At 41.3% G+C, this 24,241-nt stretch overlaps 1 protein-coding gene across 2 annotated transcripts in view; it reads right to left on the reverse strand.

Annotated features, from left to right (window-relative positions):
* The window catches only part of GREB1L (GREB1 like retinoic acid receptor coactivator), a 294,440-nt gene that overhangs the window by 125,851 nt on the left and 144,348 nt on the right, over positions 1-24,241 (reverse strand). For both annotated transcript variants that reach the window (XM_030212882.1, XM_030212875.1), the window contains 5 exons: positions 23,170-23,496; positions 20,752-20,880; positions 11,887-12,021; positions 10,479-10,676; positions 3,764-3,944 (listed from right to left, as the gene is read on the reverse strand). In XM_030212882.1, coding sequence (XP_030068742.1) covers positions 3,764-3,944; positions 10,479-10,676; positions 11,887-12,021; positions 20,752-20,880; positions 23,170-23,496 — 970 coding nt within the window. The remainder of the gene's footprint in view (positions 1-3,763; positions 3,945-10,478; positions 10,677-11,886; positions 12,022-20,751; positions 20,881-23,169; positions 23,497-24,241) is intronic.

Consider the following 24,241-nt stretch of genomic DNA (forward strand, 5'->3'; position numbering starts at 1 on the left):
TCACTATCTATATAACTTTTAAAAACAACATCGCAGAGGTCTTTCAAACTCTAACTAATACAGTCGGGGATGCTCAAATCATGAAATTTAGGTCTACCTTAGAGATGGTCGTCCTTAGGTCGTTTTTGAGATGGTCGTCCCCGGTTTTCGGCGATAATGGAAACCAAGAACGCCTATCTCAAAAAAAACCAAATCCAAGCCATTTGGTCGTGGGAGGAGCCAGCATTCGTAGTACACTGGCCCCCCTCACATGCCAGGACTCCAACCAGACACCCTAGGAGGCACTGCAGTGGACTTCAGAAAAAGGTCCCAGGTGCATAGCTCCCTTACCTTTGGTGCTGAGCCCCCCTACCCCCCCTCCAAAACACATCACTGTACACCACTACCATAGCCCTTAGGAATGAAGGGGGGCACCTACATGTGGGTACAGTGGGTTTGTGGTGGGTTTTGGAGGGCTCACATTTACCACAAGTGTAACAGGTAAGGGGGGATGGGCCTGGGTCCGCCTGCCTGAAGTACACTGCACCCACTACAACTGCTCCAGGGACCTGCATACTGCTGCGATGGACCTGAATATGGCATTTGAGGCTGGCCAAAAAGTATTTTTAAACGTTTTTTTTTTAATGGTGGGAGGGGGTTAGTGACCACTGGGGGAGTAAGGGGGGGTGATCCCCGATTCCCTCCGGTGGTCATCTGGTCAGTTCAGGCACCTTTCTGATGCTTGGTCGTGAAAAAAAATGGACCAAGTAAAGTCGCCCAAGTGTTGATCAGGGACGTCCTTCTTTTTTCCACTATTGGCCAAGGACGCCCATCTCCTAAGCACGCCCCAGTCCCGCCTTCGCTACACTGCCGACACGCCCCCATGAACTTTGGTCGTCCCCGCAATGGAAAGCAGTTGAAGGCACCCAAAATCGGCTTTCGATTATGCTGATTTGGGCGATCTTGCGAGAAGGACGCCCATCTCCCAATTTGTGTAGGAAGATGGGCGCCCTTCTCTTTCGAAAATTCACCTGATTGTGTCTTTTGGATTTAGAGAATGACTTGGAATTGGAAAATGATGAATATTCCTTGTTTGTAAAGAAAGCATGTTTGATAACAAAGTGGCATATCCTATTCCAATGGATAAAGGAGGATCATCCCACATTAATGTGGAGAAATGAAATGCACTGCCTACTCCGTATGAAGTGTATGTCAGTCCAGGGAAAAGGAGAACAAAAGATTTATATGTATCTGGACTCCATTTTTAAATTTATTATAAATGAGACTGCAAAGCTCACTTTTAAACTCCCTGGGCTCACAGACTATTACATAGAGAGCGGACGGTTTGTTATTCTGTCCAGAGTGCCTGTAGTAATGTAGATATGATTATATAATTTGATACCTGACAATATTTTTTTATAATTTGATACACCATCCTGTAGGGAACACAAGGATGGGGGGGGGGGGGGGGAAACCTCATTAAGATCTTAAGGGTTCAAATTGATTGTTCTATCTCAATGCAACCACAAGTTAATACAGTGGTTATGTTTTTTCTTAATGAAGAGGTTTCGTATTATTCATAAATTTTTTGAACTTGATCAATATGAACGATTGTCATCCCTTGATTACTGTAATTTGATTTACTTAGGTTGTTCAAAGGTGTCCCTAAGGAAGATTCAAACTACAACAAATACGGCAATAAGATAGATTTTTGGGTTATCTAAGCTCGACAGTGTCTCTTCTTTTTATGTTAAGCTCCACTGGTTGCCCATTGCAGCAAGTTTCTTTTAAGTTTGCTTGCTTTCTTTTTAAAATATTAAAAGGACAGATTCCAGGTTACATGTTAGCTCATTTTTGTTTTGCATCTTCTCAGAGTTAGAAGTGATACTGATATTTTTTTAAACTTTTTCTTCAGTTAAGGGTAAGAAAAGATTAGCGCTTTTTGATAAATCTTTGGCTGTTCAAGCAGCTCAATTATGGAAAGATACTGCTGGAGAAGTTCTCTCTCACACAATCATATCTTTTGTTTAGGAAGAACATAAAAACTTTTTTATTTATAAAAAAAACATGTAATATAGTTAGATTTTTAATTCCCAGAGGTTTGTTCTGGTTATTTTTGATTGCAACCCGCTTAAAACTGAAAGATGTTAGCGGGATACAAGTCTAGAAGTAACGTAATGTAATGGAGGGTAGGGGACCTTACAAAAATAGGCATTCATTGTTTCTCTTTTTTTTTTTTTTTTACTTTAAATTTTTATTGAGTCTTTTGAAATATCTGAAAACATTTATATCAATGAGACCATACAATATACTTCCACTTATGCTTCCATTTCTTCTCAAAGTCACAACATATTGACTATCCAATTAACTTATATAACCAACATTTACACATCTTGTTAATTACCCACATATCTCAAAATACAATACCCTCCAACCTTGTTCCTCTCTTTATTGTCCCCAGTTTTACTTTTCGCCTGCCTGTCACAGGTGGTGAGATCAATCTTGCCCCCTGTCATTTCCCTATCCCTTCCTAACCCCCTCCCTCCCCTTCAACCCTGAATCATTCATTGTTTCTTAAAATTCTTCTAGATACTGGACTTTTGACATTTTGTGTCAATGCTATATTTGGTATGATGTTGAAATTTGAATTTCAATAAAAATTTGGGGGGGGGGGGGGGGGGGGTTCACCATAAAAACATCATCATCTTCAGCACATTATGCCACACCTAACGAACCAACACTGAAGAAAACATGTGTGTTTAATCCATCACCTGACTAGGGGCCTCTTTTACAAAGCTGCGCTACTGATTCTCGGTGTGGCAAATGAGAGGAAGCCCATTCAATTCCTATGGGCTTCCTCTCATTTGCCGTGCAGGAATTGCTAGTGAGGATTAGTAAGAGGCCCTCAAACTATAAAACAGACAATGTTGCTGCTGAAATTTCATGCTACAGGTCAGAACCAATCTTGTGATGAAACTAATATTTTAGACATAGAAATGCTGGATTTCTGAATACCCTGCCCTGTGATAGCAAGGAAATATCTAACATGTGCAACAATAATACCTTGTGAAATGTTTTCTATGGTTGGTCATATGTGACCATCTGTGAGAAAAGGTAACTAAAATAGTAGATCAAAAATGTTGAGAACGGCTAATTTTTCATATCATGGGTCCATAAGCAAAATGAAAATGTTACATGTTTGAACTTCAGTAACTTTTTTAAAATTATTTTTTCACATGAAAAGGATAGGGTTAATTGTTTGCTCTAACAGAATTCATTAAAACCGCTTTGTTTGTTTCTGGAGACTTTAGTCACCTTTCAACCAGAGATGATCACATATATTAAACAAATACAGGAGGACACTTACACCAGAACAAGCAAACTGTTTGTACAAATGGTTGAACTGAGAATAGAACTGCAAAGAAATCTTGAGATATTCCTGAAAAGAATGTTTTAAATTTCAAAATGTACCAATAAAATTTACATTTCCATTTATAAACTGGCAATATATGTCATTTACTTATTATAGCTTTTTTATATCACTTATATAGTGGATTATGCATTTCTGAACAGAATTCAGTTGCTCTGGGACTAAAAACTACAACATATTCAATTGTGATTAATCTTGCTGTTAAAAAGTTTCATCCCTACCCACCTCTAAAATAAATATATTGATAGATATAGAAGGGGAGGGGTCTAAACTCAAGCTACATTACAAAGCTCAGGCTATATTTTTATTGCATTTCATAGCTACTTTGCTGTGTTGCTTATAAAATAAACTCACCTGGTTAGATCCACATGGGAATTGTCATGCACCAAAACAAAGAGCGTGTAGGGGTTTTGTTTCACTCTTTTCATAAAAGCCTCAAATTTTGTCTGAATATCACTGTCTAGTCGGACAACATATTTCTCAGCTCTCTGATAAGCAACGCCACCATCCTCCAGACCGAGATCCACAAGAACGCCTACCAAAAACAAAGAATATCTGCTTTTTTTTTTCAAGACAATAAAGTTGAGAACAAAGAGTAAAATAACACTATAAAAACATCATGAGAATTGGACCTACTTAAATTAAAAGTAGAGTCTCTTAAGGACAGCTATTCAAAACAGGGGCGTATCTGAACTTTACGGTAGGGGGGGGCCAGAGCCGAGGTGAGAGGGCACATTTTAGCCCCCCCCCCCCCCGCTGAAGACAACGACGACACCACCACCCCCCGCCTGCCGCCAACACCACCTCCAACTACTTTAAACACCCCCCCCCGTGAGTCTGACGTCCTGCACGTTGTACGTGCGTGCAGGACGTCAGAAACCAAACCCAAACGAAGGAAGGAGACTTCGGCTGGCGGGGGTTGGGGTCCCCCGCCAGCAAAGGGAGGTGAGGCACGACGGCGGAGTGACGGCGGGAGGAGGTGGGGTTGAGAGGGTCGTCAGTAGGGGGGTCCAGGGGCAAATCTACGGGGGCCAAGCCCCCGTGGCCCCATAGCAGATACGCCCCTGATTCAAAACAATTTAAATGACCAGGTGAGGCTTCTGGCCATTTAAATTGCCTGTCTTGGGATCACTGGGCATATTCAGTGGCACTTAACTGCATAGGGAGTAAATCCCTGTGCATAGATTTACACGCACTGGGCCACATTCCATAACTACATGTGTAAATTTTGTAATAGCCATGAAACACCCATTTCCCTGTCCATAGTCACACCCCTTTTGAACTGTGCGCGTTGAAATTTAGGTGCAGTTCATTACAGAATATGCTTAGGGGCCCTTTTACTGAGGTGCACTGAAAAATGGTCTGCGCTAGTGTAGGCATGCGTTTTGGACGTGCGCTGATCCATTTTTCAGCGCACCTAGAAAAAAGATCTTTTTTTTTGTGGCCAAAAATGGAAGTGCGACAAAATTAAAACCAGCGCGTGGCCATCGTCAGCCTGAGACCTTACTGCCACCCACTGACTTATGTTTCAACTTTTTTATTATATTATCATAATGCCAAATCATTATACATATACCAAATTTAGTACATATACATCTCAGTCAATTAAGTATAACATCAACAATATTTTGTAATAATAATTTTCCCCCCCTTTCCCTTCCCCCCCCTTCCCAACCCTCCCTTCCGATAAACTGACATACCATTGTAAAATTGTTGACAAAAGAAAAAAAAGGAAAAAAATAATATATATATATATATAACATCATTTACATAATAAAATAAATATTATCATCCTCCACTGCCTATGTTTCTCATTTGTTACCCTTTGATCTCAGCTGTATGATATACCCCCTAGTACAGCTTGGTCAATAGACCCCCCTCCCCCCCTATTAACCTATAGATGAGTCTTCTGTTACCACAATTGACATCCAAAAAAAATATATATATATAAATATATTACAAAGTATTAAGAATTCGACTTCTCCCTTTATGAGTCATCCCGTCCAAATAACCTCCCCAAATCTTTAGAAAGCGCATTTTTTGCTTGTATGTTCCTTTTGCCTCTCTTGCTTCCCAAGTCAGCAATTGGTGTACCTGGTTCCGCCAATGCCAGAAGGTCGGAGGGTGTGCGGAGGTCCAGTGCTGCATTATACATTTTTTTTGCGATGAGACATACTTTACGACACAGCATTATTTTGTCTTTGTTTAATCTGGGATAGGCGTCATGTTTATCTAATACTAAACATAAGGGATTCAATGCTATGTTACATTTCACAATTGTAGACAGAAATACAGCTATTTGTCTCCAGTATCGTTGTATTAAAGGGCACACCCATATCGCGTGATATAGCGTGTTATCTGCTCTCTGACATTTCAGGCAGGTAGCGGTATGAATGCCCCGACTTGAATAATTGTGTCTGGGTAAAATAAGCCCTATGCAGAATACGAAACGCACATTCCCTAAGGCCTGCCCCTCCTACTATTCTGGGTATATCCTGTATTTGTTTTACAATATTCCATTCTGTCAATGCCCTGCCTATATCTGTTTCCCACTTCTGACGGAGTTGGCTAACCTCTCTCCTAGGCATCAGTCCCCATAGTTTCGAATGTATGCTGGAGATCGATGGGACCTCTTCAGCTATTTATTCAAAGAATGTTCTTACTTTCTCACCTAATTGCTTCCTAATCTCTTCTGTATTTAGTGTGCGCACATAATGCGTGAGTTGGCAATGCGCAAAACGGTCCCTCCATTGTGCAGTAATTTGCATTTGTGTTACCGCTTTGATATGCCCGTCAGCCCCCAGTATATCTTTCATGGTTACTATGCCATTTCTTTCCCATGTGACAAAGGTTTGATTCTCCATCCCCGGCCTAAACATCGGGTTGCCCCAAATAGTTAGTAGCTCGGTGTTAGATGGGTCTCCCCCCAGGAGTTTCCCTATATATCTCCATGCTTCCCTGATGGGCTGTAGCAATACACTATGTTTAAATCTATGGTGGAGTATTTTATTCTGAGTATATAATAGCGCTATATAATTATATGGGGCAAAGTACACTGTCTCATACTCAAGTGGTGTATGAGCTGATGTATTCAATAACCAATCTCTAACCTGTCGTAGCAAGCAAGCCATATTGTAGTATTTAATATTTGGAATCCCCATTCCCCCTTGTCTCCACCCGCCTAGTAGGAATTTCTGTTGAAGTTTGGCCCTTTTCCCCGCCCAACAGAATTTCATCAGGATTTTATAAAAGCATTTTATGTCAGTTTGCTTGAGTCTTAGTGGTAAAACCTGTAAGACATACAGCCACCTCGGCATTATTACCATCCTCGCTAAACATATCCTCCCTGCCAAAGATATCGTAAGGTTGTGCCAGGAATCTAACTGGTGCATGGTCTGCTCTTTGAGTTTGCTAACATTTAGATCATATAAGTCTCTTGTATTTACCGGAAGCAAGATGCCCAAATATTTAAAACATTTAGTTGCCCATTTTAACGGGAAATCTATGGGCCACAAACTATGGGCATCTGCATTTATAGCTAGGGCCTCCGATTTGTCAAGATTTAGCGTGAATCCCGAGTAATCTCCGAATTCACTAAAAATTTCTAATACATTATCCAACGCTTCTTTTGGGTTCTTTAAAATGATTAGCAAGTCGTCAGCAAATGCAGCCAATTTGAACATCTGATGTTGTATATCTACTCCAGGCACCGCTGGGCAATCCTGAATATCTCTAATTAGAGGGTCCAAATATAATGCAAAAAGTAAGGGCGATAGCGGGCAACCTTGTCTCGTTCCCCTGCCTATATGAATTTCCTCAGATAGGTTCCCATTAACCATTACTTGCGCTCGAGGGGCTGCGTACAGAGCTCTAATCGCCTGTACAAACTCGCCTTGTATACCATACCCCTCCATCACCTCATATAAGAAAGACCATTCCACTCTGTCAAACGCCTTTTCAGCGTCGAAACTAATCATTAAAGCTTGTTTATTAGTGTGCCCTAGATATTCCAATGATGTCAAGATTCGTCGGATGTTCTTGGCAACCGACCTGCCCTGCACAAAACCAACTTGAGCTTCATGAATTATTTTTGGTAGAACACGGCCTAATCTATTTGCTAAAATTTTTGCGAATAGTTTTGCTTCATGGTTAATAAGCGATATAGGTCGATATGACGTTACTAGTTGCGCATCTCGATTAGGCTTTGGAAACACTATTATGCGTGCTAGATTTAAATGCTCAGGTAGTGTACCATTTGATATCCATTCATTAAACACTTTAGTTAATGTAGGTACTATCGACTCTCCCACTAATTTGTAGAATTGTGCTTTGTATCCATCGGGACCTGGAGCTTTGCCCGTCTTACTGTGTCCTATAGCCCATGTGATCTCATCCTCACTAATCTCCTCATTCAATAAATTGCGGTCATGCTCGTTTATCTTTGGGATCGTAAGGTTTTGAAGATATTGCTTGCCTGATAATCCTTCCTGTTCTGTGGAGCTATATAAGTGTTGATAATATGTTTTAAATGCCTGTCTGATTTCTTTATTAGAATGTATCAAATTCCCCTCTTGTGTTTTTAAACTAGTGATATTTCTGGAAGCGTATCTAGGGGCAATGATTCTTGCCAAAAATTTCCCTCCCTTATTCCCAAATTTATATAATTGAAATCGATAATATGTTTGGGATTTCACTTCCCTGTCATGAAGTAAGGAGTTGAGAGCCGCCTGTATCTCCAGCACCTCCTGCCTAAGTCGAGGACAAGGATTTAAGCCATAGTGTCTATTCACTTCTCGCAATTGTTTCTCAAGTCGCAAAATTTCCCTATCTCTTGCACGTTTATATTGGGTAGTGAAACTGATAATTTCTCCCCGCAAGACCACCTTTGCGGCTTCCCAAAAATTAGTTGAGGTTGATGCTGTTTCCTCATTAAAATGTTTGTACTCAGCCCATTTCGTTTGTAAATGTTCTCGAAATTTCACATTATTTACTAGATACGTTGGGAACGTCCACCCCCGAAACTTCTCTTCTTCCGGCCCCCCCACCCAATTCATATGTACCATCGCATGATCCTAGATTACGCATGGTCCTATGTCTGCGTCTCTAACTGTGGGAAATAGTGTGCTTGATGCTAGTAGATAATCAATCCTAGAAGAGGTGCCATGGGCCCTCGACATATGTGTATACTCTATAGTCCCAGGATGCAATGTCCTCCATATATCTATGAGATCTAGTGTGGTGCAGAATTCAGGTAACCCTCTAGTTTGTGTCCGGTGGGTTGTTGCCGAAGGGTGCGAGCGATCTAGTTGTGGGTCCCAGGTCATATTAAAATCTCCTCCCAATATTATGTACTATTTTTGCCACTAGTTTCTTGTAGAATTTAAGATCTAAGACATTTGGAGCATATACACTGCCCAGTAAGAGTTTTTGTCTATTAATTGTGACAATAGCTAACACATATCGTCCCTCTGGGTCCTGGATTATCTTATGAATACGGCTTGCTATACCTTTTCTAATGAGAATTGCCACTCCCCTTTTTCGCCCTATCGCTGCTGTTGACACACATTCTCCCATCCACCATTTATTCAGCTTAGCATGTTCTTCTGCAGATAAATGTGTCTCTTGTAAAAAGGCTATGTCAGCTCTAAGCCGTTGGAGGTGTCTTAAGATTTTTGATCTTTTAATGGGCGAAGGGATACCTCCCACGTTCCACGTCACAACCTTAATTAGTGTGTCTGTTTTGGCCCATCCATTTCCATATTTTTGTGTGATCTTGGTGCCCGAGAGGAGCCAGCCCAGCCTCCAGCCCCCCCCCCCCCCCCTCTGTTCTTGACATTCGAGCGAGCAATCTATCCCTCTTTTCAGATATCATTAATGTTTTCTGGTAAGTTCTCTTATAACCCCCCCTCCCTCTTCCCCTCCCCTCTCCCCCCCTACTATCCCTTTCTATTCCTATTGGAATTAGGTCACCATCAACGCCTCTCCCTTTTTCTGTTCTAATTTTTATTTAGTATATTCGTCATCTTCTAATCATATTTCCCCTCCCCTCCTTATACTCTTCTAGCCATTCCCTGTAGTTCCTAACCTTATACCGTTAATCCCCTATTTTATGTGACTTTGTTATTACTTCCCTCTGTGTATTAACTCAATGATGGGTCTCTTATATGTTTTATGTCCCCTATAATGATTAGTAACAGATTTCAATCTTTAACAACTCAGTGCAATTTAACATGATCATCAATACCGTGTTATATGAATACTCAACATTCCTCTCTTCGTCTCTGTATTATCTACTATTAGATTAGCTCAGTAAGTCTATGGTGATCATCTTCACCACCCACTGACTTAATGGTAAGGTCTCACGCGTTAACTGAGCTGTAATCGTCAGTGCGCGTAAACTGCTGATTACTGTAAGGTAAGCGCCATGCTGTGAAAAATAGAAAATATTTTCTACCGCATGTTTTGGACACGCGTCAAAAATGGAATTACCGACTGCGGCATGCGGTAGCCAGGCAGTAGTTCCAATTTGACACGTGTTGGATTTGCATAGGCACCTAAGTACAAGGACCCTTTAGTGAGCTGTGTGCATAAATTCTAATTATTGCCAGTGATCATTATTGCATGTTAAGTGCTGTTATCAATGCTGATTAGCTTGTTAAGCCAATTAAGTTACGTGCATTGTTACAGAATACAACTGGATTTTGATGCGGACCTCTAGGCATGCTACACAGAATCCAGCAGATAGCGCTGCTAAAAATGCTCTGTTAAGAGTCCGAGCCAAAACCAGCTATTTTGGGGGCATTCAGATATTCAGCACTTAACCAGCTAAGATAACCGCATAAGCAGGATCACATACAACACAGTCCTATCTTTATGTGGTTCTTCCTAGCCAGTGAAGTGCTCAATATCGCACTGGCTAAGTTTTAGGTGGCCAAGTATGCCCGAGTGTTCAGTGACAGAGCCCAGACATGGCTCGGTGTTGAATATCAGGGCAAAACAGTGACTGCCACCGGCTGAATATCTTCCCCTTGGCATCTTCATCCTTTGCATTTCCTCTCATTCTTCTTACCTGATTGGCGAATGCGCTGAAGGGTTTGCTGCACCAAGATTTCTGAGCGAGGGACTAAGATGAGAAAGTCCACTTTGCTGAAGCGACCCAGATCCAGACTTTGGCTGCCACTGTCTGCAATAGAACACACCTGTGACAAAAGCTTTCTGGCAACAGTAAGCTGAGGCGGGTAGATCTGGAAGACTTCAGCGTCTGGATCTAGGAAGCAAATGGTAGAGGCATGCAATTATTTAAATGAACAACAGCTCTATACATACCTCAGATCTTCAGATCTAGACACCTAAAGGGTCCTGGACAGTTTCTTCAGGTACATGCTTACATAAGGCTCCTTTTAGGGGATAACTAGGAACATTAAAGAACAAAAGCTGAACAGGAAGACACTAGTTTTATAAAGATCCAAAATGTTCCATAAAAACAGACGATACATCATAATTTAGATTTTGAGGGCATTTATTTCTCTGGTGGTTCTTAAAATGTTATACCTCCTCATTGGGCAGGGTCCAAAAGGGAAATGTTTGGGACCCTATAATACAATTTTAAAGTGAGCTACATACACAAGTTCACAGTTATCACACAATGTTTCTGTTCAGCAAATGGCACACAGTTCTGGAGAGAGAATGTCAGTTTTAAGGTATTCACCAGAATTTGTAATAACTGCTAAAAATAAACGGATCTATATTCAGCTGGCTGAATGATGGTGGCTAAAAACAAAAAAGACCCAGATATTCAGTGCCGGCCCACTGTTTCCTCTAAGCTGAGCAGGAGCCCTCCACACAGTGGGTAGTGCTGTTTCACTATCATGTTTCCACAGCCAAAGACAGGCAAGCTCTGCAGGTCTCTAGACACTGAAAACACAATATTCAACCACCAACTCCACTGGCAGCAGTGCAGTTGGAGGACTCCCGCTCAGCTTAGAGGGACTAGTGCCAGGCACCATTCTGATCTTTGGCAGTGCCCACAAGTTATGTGGGTACAAATGATATTCAGTGCCATACTCCATCTAGCTAACCAGGCAAGAATAAGACAGCTATTTAAGTGGCCCTACTTGCCCAGATAACTAGGTGGGCACAGGCACTAAATATCGCTGGTATCAAAACTCCAGGCTCTGCCCAGACTCCACCACAGACTGCCCTGGAACTAAGTGTGCCGTGGTGGTCAGAGAGAATATTCAGTGGCACTGCCTGAGTAAGAGCTACTGAATATCCTCCCTTGGCTCGCTCAATATGATTTAAGTGGAAACCTCTTGCCCTCTTAAATGTTTTTGAATATCAGGCCCAAAAATAATAAAAATCCTTGGCTCACTGAGCTGGACAGTCATCTGTTTAGCTGTGGCAGACTATTTCAAATATGGCACTGCTATCCTCAGGAAACTAACCCTTCCCTCTGTAAGGCAAGAGGCAAGCATTACCCGTGCTTGGTGTGGGAGCCATCTCTGACGCCTCCAGAGAGAGGACCTGGTCATTCACATCTCCGTTGAAAGGAATTACTACATTATCTCCTCTTCTTTGCTGTATCCTCTCCAGTAACTTATCTAAATCATCTCCTAGGAAAATAAGATATTAATTAAAAATCTCCTAGTTCTATTTTTGCTATATTAATTTTTGGTTTGCAATAAAATGCCTCAAAACATCATCATTAAAACTCCTTAATATAAAACTACCACACCTCGAGTTCCCACTAGAGAAAATGGTAATTCATAACTCTCTCTCCCAATACAATTTATAGAGGCAATTTTCCAACAAGCACATTTACTTTTTTTGAAAAATTCTAAACACAGGTTTATTCATGTTAAATGAAAAATATGTGCCTAAGCACACTTGCCACCAAAACCCATGCCCTGTGAACACCTCCCTGATATCCACATATATGTTGGGTAATTTTGTAATAACTAGTTCTAGAAGGTGTAACCACTGATGAAGCGGATAGCAAAGCAAGAGGCCCTTGTCGGGTTCAGTTGGACAACTTCAGCTCCACTTTGCAGCTAAAAAAAATGTTTTGGACACAGGAACTAAGATAAATGTTTCTTATATGAATTGAGCAATTTGTACTCTCAGTCGACAAGAGCCAAATAATACCTTTATTTAAAGAAACTGTATAAGCATTCGTTTGAACCTTTTTCCATCCTTTCAGTTGGGAGCTTTTTAATTCTTGTAATTTATAAGTGGAGTTTTTTTTTAGCCTTTGGCTTTTTCTCCCCCCCCCCCCCAACTTTGCACTGTGGATTTATTATGTATTGCTTGAAGCATTTTAAACTGATAATTAATATTGCTGTAGCCCCCAAGGTTGAGCTCTGTAGGGGAAGTGGTTTAGCACTAAAGTTGATATTGATTATTATAGATTCATTGTTCTCCCAATATGATAGTGTGTCATCAGGAGTTTTATGCATGTCAGGGTCACTGGAAATCTCCCTCTATATTCAAGGGACAAATGTCCATCTGTTCAGCTACCCACAGGCACAGTAATTCTCCGAGAGAAAGGATGAAAATTCATTAAATTGAGGAAGTAATAACAAAGGGGCTGATATCCAGACCATGGGAGTTAGCCTGGCAAACTCCCATGGTCGATGCTAATGCCAGATATTCAATGCCAGGCCATTTCAGGTGACCGGCATTGATTATCCAGTTTTTTATGGCCGATATTCTGTGATGGCCAGATAAATTCAAATCGGTCAAAGATATCCTACCTGCACACATGGCCAAAGACAGCCACCAAACCCACATAAAAAAAAAAATCTGTGGATAGCTGGTTATATTGTGGGTGATATTCAGCGGGAGATAGCCGGTTATACCCCGCTGAATATCAACAGATACCCTATTTGAGGGCATTTAACCAACCAGGTGCCGATCTTAACCAGTTAAATGCTTTTGAATATCGGACAGAAAATGTGAATATATTGGACAAGTTTGTAAACTAGAAAACATTGGGTCAGCATTTTGGAGCGATAAGCCTCTAAAAATATTTCCCATTACTTTCTGTGAGAAACCAAATCTGAAGAATATTAAGAAGCACATCATCCCAACCCCTCCCCCATCTGCATCCTTCCAGCAGTTTGGCACAAAGTTACCTCACCTACCAAATCCAGAAAAAGAGGGAAATAGATGAAGCAATTGGTGAAGGATGCCACCAAAACCAACCTTCAAAGTCAGCACCCACACACTTCCAAAGTTACACACAGCCACATCACACCATACCCCGTTCCTTTTTCTCACATACAGACCTGTCTTCCCTTTGTATCAACACACACAGATTTTATTTGATACACCACCTTTCCGTTCGTAACAAACCAAAGCAATTCACAATACTACTAAAATACGTAGTATAAAGCATAACACAATCCATGTAAATTATACTATGAATACAAATCGCATCAACCCCTTAACCAGGCATGTGAAAGGCAGTTACGTGAGAATGCGCAGACAAGTGTTAACTTACGTGTGTAAGTACACTATGAGGCTCATTTTCAAAGCACTTAGCCTCCCAAAGTTCCATAGAAACCTATGGAACTTAGCCTCCCAAAGTGCTTTGAAAATATGCCTCTATGTACTATTCTATAGGGCTGCACAAAACTGCGAGGGAGCATACATAAAGGCAGTGCATGGGCAGAGGCTGCCGCTTATTCACACAACTTTCAGTCACTAAGGGGGTCCTTTTACTAAAGCTTAGCGTGCGCTAACAGAATTAGCGCACACTAAATGCTAAGAAGCCTATTTTTTACATATGGGCTTCCTAGAATTCCATTAGTACACACTAAGCTTTAGTAAAAGGGACCCTAAGTTACTAATACTGCACACCACACTTAGGTGCGTCCAACTACACTTTTGACTGACCTAGTGGAAATGGGCGTGCTCACATTAAGGCAAACTAATGAAGGTTTACACTAATATTCTATAATGGAATCCGGCTGCTGTTAAAGAATAGGCGAACCCCGCCCAGCACTGGGGCGCCAAGTCACAGGACTGCCCTCATAGCCATTATAATACACAATATAAAATAACCTAAAACTAACATAGTACGTAATAGCAAGAAATGCTTTAATTTATAACAATTAAATAATCACCCTTTAAAAAACAAACAAACAAAACCAGCGCATGTAGTATAACCCAGCCTACATTGCAGGCACAGACATTAATACCAGCCCTAGAGCTGATATAAATGCTTTTCCTAGTATGTGCATAAACTGTATGGTTTTGTTATTTATACACATCACTGCGTGCCCTTCCAAACCCCGCCCAAGCGTATGCCTTCTGTAAAGTACACACTATTGATCCTATGTGCTTATTTATGCCCATTTATGCATGCATGCTACCACATACACATTTATAACTAAAATATTGCTATTTATGTGGGTTTCTAGCATCCCCTTATAAATTTACCCTCAATCTATACGATGACAGAAAATGTACAATAATATTGACATTAACAGAACTTAAATAGCTAATGGAATAGAATTGTGACAACTCTCACAACACATACCAGACAGAGGCCTATGAAATACCTAATCCGAGATGCCTACTCACAGAATAAACCCACCACAGACAAATTTATTCTAGCCCTAGGTATGAGAGAGCGTCTCCTCCATTGTTTAGGTTGCACTGGCTGCCAGTTCAGACTAGGATTTATTTTAAAGTGTTATGTTTGGTTTTTTAAATCCTTATATGGAGCATGTTCTGCAGATCTTTTGTACACTTTTATGATTTAAAAAAATAATTCTATATCTCGCTCATGTAATCACTTATTACTAGCTTTTCCATCCACTAGATCTATTTGATTCACTGCAATATTTTCTGGTTCTTTTTGGATTTCTGCTGTTCGTCTTTTGAATAATTTACCAGTGCAGATTCGCTCTTTAAGGAATTTATCTGTTTTTCAGAAGGTGTTAAAAGTACATTTGTTTCCTTAATTAAGTTTTAGTATAAATAATCTGATTATTATTTTTTTTTATTGTTTTTACCTTGTGACACCCTGATATATGTTTCAGCATTTACTTGTGTTACCTCGTGTCTTTTGGGAGAGCTGGTGAGTTATAAGAACCTGTTAACATAACATAACACAACTCCAATGGCCAGAACTAGTCTCAAAGGCCCATCTACAATGCCTTGTTTTCACCTTACTCTTGAAAAAGAAGAATGTGATATTTACCTTTAAATCTGGTAGAGAATTCCAGAGAAAAGGTGCTCAGTAGCTAAGGCCATACATCATATCAATTCAAACCACATCTTAGGAGGTGGGATAACATATTAATTTGGTCCAGAGAGTGTAAAGTCCAAGGAGTGGCAGGAATCAAAAGATTTGATGGGTAGAAGACTATTTTCCTTCTGCCAAGCAATAAAACCTTAAATACCAAAGTCAACATCTTAAAAATCAATCCTTTGTATAACTTGGAGCCAATGATGGTTTATAGTTTATTAAATTTAATATACCGCTCTTGAACAAACAAAGCAAAGCAGTTCACAGTCAAGTACATATTACCAGAAATAGAAAGGAATGCCATAATTTAACAGAAAAGAACAGCGAAGATTATGGTATCTGTCCCTGGACTCTACCCAACATAAGAACTACTGGCATCAATCCCAGTGTGTGTTTTTAGAGCAGAAAATTCCAAAGCAAAGGGGCAAAAAAAGAAAAAAGGCCTGATGATGTATAGATTCAAGATGATATTCTGCAAGCAATAGAGTAGTGAGTGCAAACCTATGGGCATAACACACAAGTCATACGAACATTAGAAAAGCCATACTGGGTCAGACCAATGGTCCATCTAGCTTAGTATCCTGCTTCCAACAGTGGCCAATCCAGGTCACAAGTACCTGGAAGAAACCCAATTAATATCAACATTACATGCCACCAATCCCGGAGAGATAAAAGAAGTGGGAAAAGTAAACCAGCTTTGTCCAAAGAACTGGGACCGTATACATCTCAATAACAGATTATGAACTTTTCCTCTAGGAACTTGTCCAAACCTTTTTTTTTTTTAAACCCAGATACACTAACTGCAGTTACCACACCATATGGCAATGAGTTCCAGAGCTTAACTATTCGTTGAGTGAAAAAATATTTCCTCCTACTTATTTTAAAAGTATTCCCATGCAATTTCATTGAGTGTCCCCTGGTCTCTGTACGTTTTGAATGAGTGAAAAATTGATTCACATCCACCCACTCCACACCACGCAGGATTTTGTAGACCTCAATCATATCCTCCTCCCCCCCCCCCATCTCTTTACTTAGCTGAAGAGCCCAAACCTCTTCATGGTCCCAGGCTCTAAGCAAACAGTCACGGACTCAGAAACGTGAGCTCTTGGACTGCTGTCGACAAACGGCAGCAGCAGGCAAAACCCTCCAACCAGGACTGGACTAACCAAGCAGGAATGGCGCAAACTAGAAGTGCAATAAGCACACAGGCAGAAACCAACTAGAAATGCACAGATCACACAGGCTGTACTAAGACACAAACCAGGACTGGACTAAATGAGCAGGACTGGAGCAGACTAGAAGTGCAATGAGCACATAGGCAGAAGAAGAGCAAAGAGCACACCGGGTGTACTAAGACACAAACCAGGACTGGACTTGGCAGGGAACACAGGGACAGAACTAAGTAAAGCCAGAAGAGAAAACACTCAAACCGGCCGCAAGGCTGACCGGGAACGGATGCACACAGAGCCCTCTCATGCGGGCCGCAAGGCCGAATGGGAACCCAAACACAACAGCAGAAGGAAGAAGAAACTAGGCAAAGTTCTAGGTGAGGCAGACTAGGCAGAGCTCAAGGCTGGACCACACAAACATACAACAGAACAAACAGGTAATAACAAAGACAGAAGTGCTAACACTAGCACACAGGCAAGCTGAAGAACTAAAGCAGAAGTGCTAACCTTAGCACACAGACAAACAGAAGAACTAAAGCAGAAGTACATACAGGCACACTAACTAGGAAACAGGACAGGAGTGCTAAACAAGTACACCAACTAGGAAACAGGGCAGAAGTGCTACGCAAGCACATTGACAAACCTGGAGACCTTTGGCTTTGCAAAGGCCCTGAATGAACGTCCTCACCTTCCTTATGAGGGCCTTCACTGATGAAGTCACGACTACAGGAAACAGACTTGAAACACACTGAACACCAGAGAGAGGCTTGGAACACACAGAAAGTGGCAGCAGAGGCAACAATGCAAAGAAAAGAACAGACTGGAGCCACCTCTGAAGAAGACGACTACCGGAAGACAAGGTGAGACTGAAAAGTGGAGTCACAACCACAGTCATGACACCTTTCCTTATACAAAAGCAGTTCCATCCCCTTTATCATTTTTGTCGCTCTTCTTTGAACCTTTTCTAATTCTGCTATGTCTTTTTTGAGATACAGAGACCAGAATTGAATGCAGTCTTCAAGGTAAGGTCACACCATGGACCGATACAGAGGCATTATAATATTTTTAGTCTTATTTTGTATCCCTTGCATAATAATTCCTAGCATCCTGTTAGATTTGGCCACCGCCAAACACTGGGCAGAAGATTTCAGCATATTGGCTACAATGACACCTAGGTCTTTCTTGAGCACTGACTCCTAAAATGGACCCTAGCACCAGATAACTATGATTCAGATTATTCTTCTCAATATTCGATGGCAATATTCTATACCAACTGTATTCTCGGGACTGATTGAGCAGCGAGATATGTACAACCAGAACATTTCCATAATCCAACCTACTAAGCATCCAACCATGCAGTAACTGATAAAGATCCTTCTGCTCTAGGTAGAGGCACAACAAACAGATCTACCACAGGAAGAAGAGAGAGATTTTAAGTCAGTCTAGACATATGTGGCTGAAACTCAAATCAGGGTCTATAACATAAATCGCCTCCACCAGTGGAATCTCTATGTTTGAGATATATAATGATAGAGAGAGATGGCCTTGCATTTCTTCTGAATATCCATATCTCTGATATAGCTGGATTCAACTTCAGCTTATGAACAAGAACCCAATCGGCCAAGCAGTTAAACATTTGTTCAGGTCAGCAAGATCAGGCAATTCTGATTCTGTACAGTAAATTAACTGTGTATCTTCTGCATAATAACAACTGCAAACCCCATAATCTTGAATTAGTATTCTCAGCAAGGCAAGGCAGAGAGTGAGAAAAAGAGTGGCAAGGACAGATCCTTGCAGAACACTGCAGACCAGAAGATGAAGCTGAGAACACGTGCCATTCCATTAAACAGCAAAAGAATGTCCAGACAGATACTGTATTAAAACAGTTTAAATCCTATCACAAACACCTACAGTACCGCAAAAAGAAGCTTGAGAAGCAGATCCACAATATCAAATGTTGAGCTTGTGTACATAATTAGCAAGGCAATCCTGCCAACATCAAGGTTCACATCTTTATTAGTCAAGGAGTCAACATTGCCCCTGTGCTATAGCACTCCTGAAAGCCAAACTATCTAGGGTCAAAGGTGTTCACTTTCGAGATACTGTACTCATTCATTTGAAGGAAAACAGCCTTCTCTGTAATTTTTGAAAGGGCAGATTTGAAGCTGATTTATAGTTACAATGATCTGCTTAATTCTGGTTTCCTTCAAACAGTTGGGCACAAAACCATCCTGAAGGTTGGTTTTTACCACTGAAACAATATAAGATTCTAATTTGGCCCTCAGAAATTGCCCCAGGGGTGATGGGAAAGGATCATGAGGTACAGTAGACCAATTCAAGGAATGAAGAAGAATGGTCTTCAGAACTGGTACCAAAATTAAAGGCTCCTTAAACCAAAATATTAGAACCAAAAATCCCTCCCCAAGAAGATCCTTCCATAGGATACTCATTAAACATTCCCACAGAATACTGGAAATCTAAAGTAAATTGCTCTGATCCATTTTTAACTCAATATCCAGCTCATTTTCGAAAGATATCCCTGACCATCTTCCGACACAAATCGGGAGATGGCCGGCGATCTCCTGAACCCGGCCAAATCGGTATTATCGAAAGCCGATTTTGGCCAGGTTCAACTGCTTCCCGACGCGAAGCCGGCGAAACATCAAGGGGGTATGTCGGTAGGGTAGTGAAGGCGGGACGGGAGCGGGACTGGGGTGTGCTCACGAGATGGCCGGCTTCGCCTGATAATGGGGGGAAAAAAAAGACAGGCTTGACGACCAAGCTTCAAAAAGGTGCCCTAACTGACCAAAGGACCACCAGAGGGAATCGGGGATGACCTCCTCTTACTCCCCCCCAGTGGTCACCAACCCCCTCCCATCCAAAATAAAAAAAAATTTAAAAACATTTTTTTTGCCAGCCTGTATATCAGCCTCAAATGTCATACCCAGCTCCATGACAGCAGTATGCAGGTCCCTGGAGCAGTTTTTAGTGGGTGCAGTGGACTTCAGACAGGTGGACCCAGGCCCACCCCCCTCTACCTATTACACTTTTGGTGGTAAATGGGAGCCCTCCAAAACCCAAACCCACTGTACCCACATGTAGATGCCCCCCTTCACCCATAAGGGCTATGGTAATGGTGTAGACTTGTGGGGAGTGGGTTTTGGGGGGGGGGATTTGGGGGGGCTCAGCAAACAAGGTACGGGAGCTATGCACCTGGGAGCTATTTTAATGGGGTTATTTTAATTTTTAAAAGTGCCCCCAGGGTGCCTGGTTGGTGTCCTGGCATGTGAGGGGGACCAGAGCACTACAAATGCTGGCTCCTCCCACGATCAAATGTCTTGGAAATTGTCGGGTTTGAGATCAGCAGCATTATTGTCCATTATGGCCGAAATCCAATGCCGGCCATCTCAAACCTGGCGAAATCTGACATTTGGCCAGGCCCGACCGTATTAGCAAAGAAAAAGATGGCTGGCCATCTTTTTCGAAAATTCAGTTGGCTCCGCCCACTTTGCGTCGTCAGCCCCGAAGATGGCCGGCCAGCTATTTTGCCGGCGCCGTTCGATTATTAAGTTGTGCACATATCTCAAAAGCACACCCAAATCTGGGCGCCATATATAAAATCCAAGAGTTGGCACCTAACATTAGGCACCAAGTTACAGAATGAGAGTGTGTTCTCTCTCGATGCCACCCATGCTCTGCCCCCACCTACACTGCATACAAGTATGCCTAATTGTCAAAATGCATACTTGTATGAGTGGGGTACTTTACTAAGCTTTTTATGTGAATAAAACAGTATTTACATGCAAAAACTCTTTCATAAAATTACCTCCCCCACACAGAAAAAACAAAACAGATGTGAAGCCTACAGACTGAAGCAACTTCATTCTGACTCACACTGCAGCTTCCAAAAGACTCACCTAATGATGTGTTTTTGAAATGTGATGCCAGGAAACTGACTTTTCCTGTGATGAGTTCATAACTGATCTCTTTCAAGAACTCACTGGTCGTAAGCATGCTTTCAGCCAGGGCTCTTGACTGATACTGACCTAGAACACAAAGAGCTGTTGGGAAACTGGCTGGGAAAACTTTTCAATATTATCTCTAGGGCTCATGCATTAATGAAGAGGAGCCACATGCTGAGGACGACACAAACATTTACATTCTAAGGGCATGAAGAGGGAAAATTTTTATTTCTTGGGGCCGATATAAAGCCAGCGGCAATCAGTGTTTTGCTAACCGTCACTGGCATTAAACACAGAAATTCAATGCCAGGCCATTTCTGTGCACCGCCAGCTCATGCATAGCCAGCAAAGTGCAATATTCAGCACTTAACCAGCTATGGGTTACCACATAAAGATAGGACCAACTTTTATGTGGTCATATTTATGTGGTTAACCTGTTTGGTTAAGTGCTGAATATTGGCACTTAATCAGCCAAGTGCCAACTCTGTTACTGGAACGCCTCCCAAAACAGCTGGTTTTCAGTTTGGTGCTAATCAGTTATTTTCAGCAGCACTAACTGGTTGAGCCAATTTAACTGGCCAGAAGTTGTTTCTGGATGGTTAAATCGCTTTGAATATTGACCCTTATATTTCTTTTCTAACATTTTTGTAGTTTTTGCTTCATTTTGGTCTGTGATAACATAAAATCACATGTATTGTTTCATGTTAGTGTGTGTAGTTTTATGCTTGCTAAACAAAAGAGCACTTGATAACATGATACAAATATAACCAAAATGAAAATATACAATCCTATTCAGTTCATGTGTCAGGGCTTCTTTCCTTGTTGCTTCTAGAACAACTTTGGCACACAATCTTTCTTTAGACTTCTCTCGACACAGTCCCCCCGATATTCACAGAGATGCCAAGTTACCCAGTTCCAGGCTGGAGATTTGTGCCAGTCCTGGATTTCTAACCACCTCATCCTGGTGTATTATGGAACTTGCAGCACTGATTTCAATGGGCAGGATCAGGCACTACAAATCCCACACTACTTTGGAATGGAAGTTCAAAACCAAGACTGGGCCAAAATCTCCAGCCTGGAACTGGGTATTCAAAGCTATTTAAATAGCCAGAAACAGCTGCTGACCAGTTAAATAGCATGTCGCACCTATCCACAAATATTCAGTATGAGATAAGCTGTTATCTACAATGAATATTCGCAGTTAGTGCCGAAACGTTAACCAGCTATATTGCGCAATAACCAGTAATATTCAGCACTGACTGACTAAGCTTAGTGGGCAAATCGGACCGCATAAATAGCGGTTCTCTCTTTGCCCACTATTAAGTTAACCTGTAGGTGCTGAATATTTGCTTAGCTGGTTAAGTTAGCGTCAGCCCAAAAAAAACCCTAGATATTCAATGCCGGTCACCAGAAATGGCCTGGCATTGAATATCTGAGGTCAGCACCAACCGTGGCACTTATGTGGGCTGCCTCTAGCTGGCTGAATATCAGCCCCAGTGTAACTAACATTTCATATAGGTTTGTAAAAATACATATATAAAAAGGTATTATAACACTAAGTTATTAATATATAATTAGATTTATTAAAAAGTGCCAACACATTACCATACACTAATAAATGTATATTATTTACCACAGGCCCTATGGACCTATTTACTAACAACATGCATTAACAGCAATAGTGCGCACCAACACACTAATCTGCTTTAGTAAATATAGCCCACAGGTTAGGGGTGATTTTTCAAAGGAAAAAAGTACAATGCCAGCAGTGAGGTCTGTCCTGGAAGATATGCACAGGGAATGATTTTTAACTCCCTGGTGCACTTCCCAGCAGAGATTTGCAATCATGAAACCCACTGAGACTTTTAAAAAGGAACAGTCTCTCTTTAAAAGCTGGCTTAGAAGCCCATGGGCCTGCAAGTTCTGAAGATAGGGTACCAATTAGGATCTTGTGACATAGTACAGTAATTTCAACTACTTAATACACAAGAACTGAGTGTACTAATCAGATTATGGTCCAATCAGATTTTGTCTCATTAGGGGTCTTGGCAAGAGAGCCATCCCTTCAGTTAAGATCTCACTAGATGACATTCCTGAAGACATTACTATACAATGCGAGGAAAGGAAGATAATGAAAACACTGAGGCAGACACCATGTGCTTCTTGTCTTGCCCCATCTAAAAATTAATAATGTTGAGTGTTGTTTAACAGCAACTGTGAATTTTCATGTGCAAAGTTCTGAAAGCTGTATGTGGGGATCAGACAAAGAGGGGAAAGATAAACAAAAATAACTGAAGAAAACCGGAACTCACCTAACAGATCAAGCACAGAGTACAAAACACCTGCCCATCACATTGATGGGAAGTTACTCACCCAAGACTATCACACAAAACTCATTCCCTCGGATCTTTGATGAACAAATTGCTACCACATAATCTGGCAGTCTGTGCTGATGCTTTGTTTCACTCAGAGATCTCAGCGTTTCTGAAATCCCTTCCGCTAAGGAATTGTAGGTAACGACAACATGCACCAAGTCCCGGGACACACTGGCGGTTAACCTGGCCAGCCAAGGCAGCTGTGCTGGTGACATAGAGATACTCTGCGTATTCATCTGCAAGGACCTCTCTTTCACAGTGATCTCTTGCATGGCTTTAAGCAGGATCTGTTCAAATTCTTCCCTCAGGGGTATTTGATCAGGACCTAAATAAACACAGAATTACAGAGGTAAGGAAAGACTTCTAGAATCGCAAAGTTCCTGGGATTATCACCAGGCCTCTCTATGGGCTAAAGGTTTTATACATAGCTATATTATCTCTGTTTTTATCTCTCTACTAGCTATATCTATATAGATATAAAGAAGCACAGCTGTCAACTACACTAGCACTTAATACACATGTTGTCCATATATCCTGCCAGAAAATTACAGTGTGTGATCTGTACAGCAAATTAAGCATTCTACTTAGTTTCCTAAAGATCAGACACAAGGCAATGTCATTTTGGACATTATATTAGTGAGTTTGCATAGTATTTTAATATCTCAGAAACACAATAACTTGAGCTTCAGCCTTCTCTACTGATGATATGGTGAAACCCTCTGCTCAGTGTGAGGCGGCAGCTAAGGAAGCAAATAGAATGTTAGGTATTATTAGGAAAGGACTGGAAAACAAAAATAACGACTTTATAAAGCCTTTGTATCTCTCCATCTTGCCACTGCACCTCAAATACTGTGTGCAATTCTGGTCACTGCTTCTCAAAAAAGATATAGTGGAATTAGAAAAAGTACAAAGAAGGGCAACGAAAATTATAAAGGGGATGGGATGACTTTCTTTATGAGGAAAGGCTAAAGCAGCTAGGGCTCTTCAGCTTGGAGAAAAGACGGCTGAGGGACATGATATAGGTCTATCAAATAATGAGTGGAATGGAATAGGTAGACGTGAACTTTGCT

The sequence above is a fragment of the Microcaecilia unicolor genome, chromosome 1 (genome assembly GCF_901765095.1).
Source record: "Microcaecilia unicolor chromosome 1, aMicUni1.1, whole genome shotgun sequence".
NCBI lineage: Eukaryota > Metazoa > Chordata > Amphibia > Gymnophiona > Siphonopidae > Microcaecilia > Microcaecilia unicolor.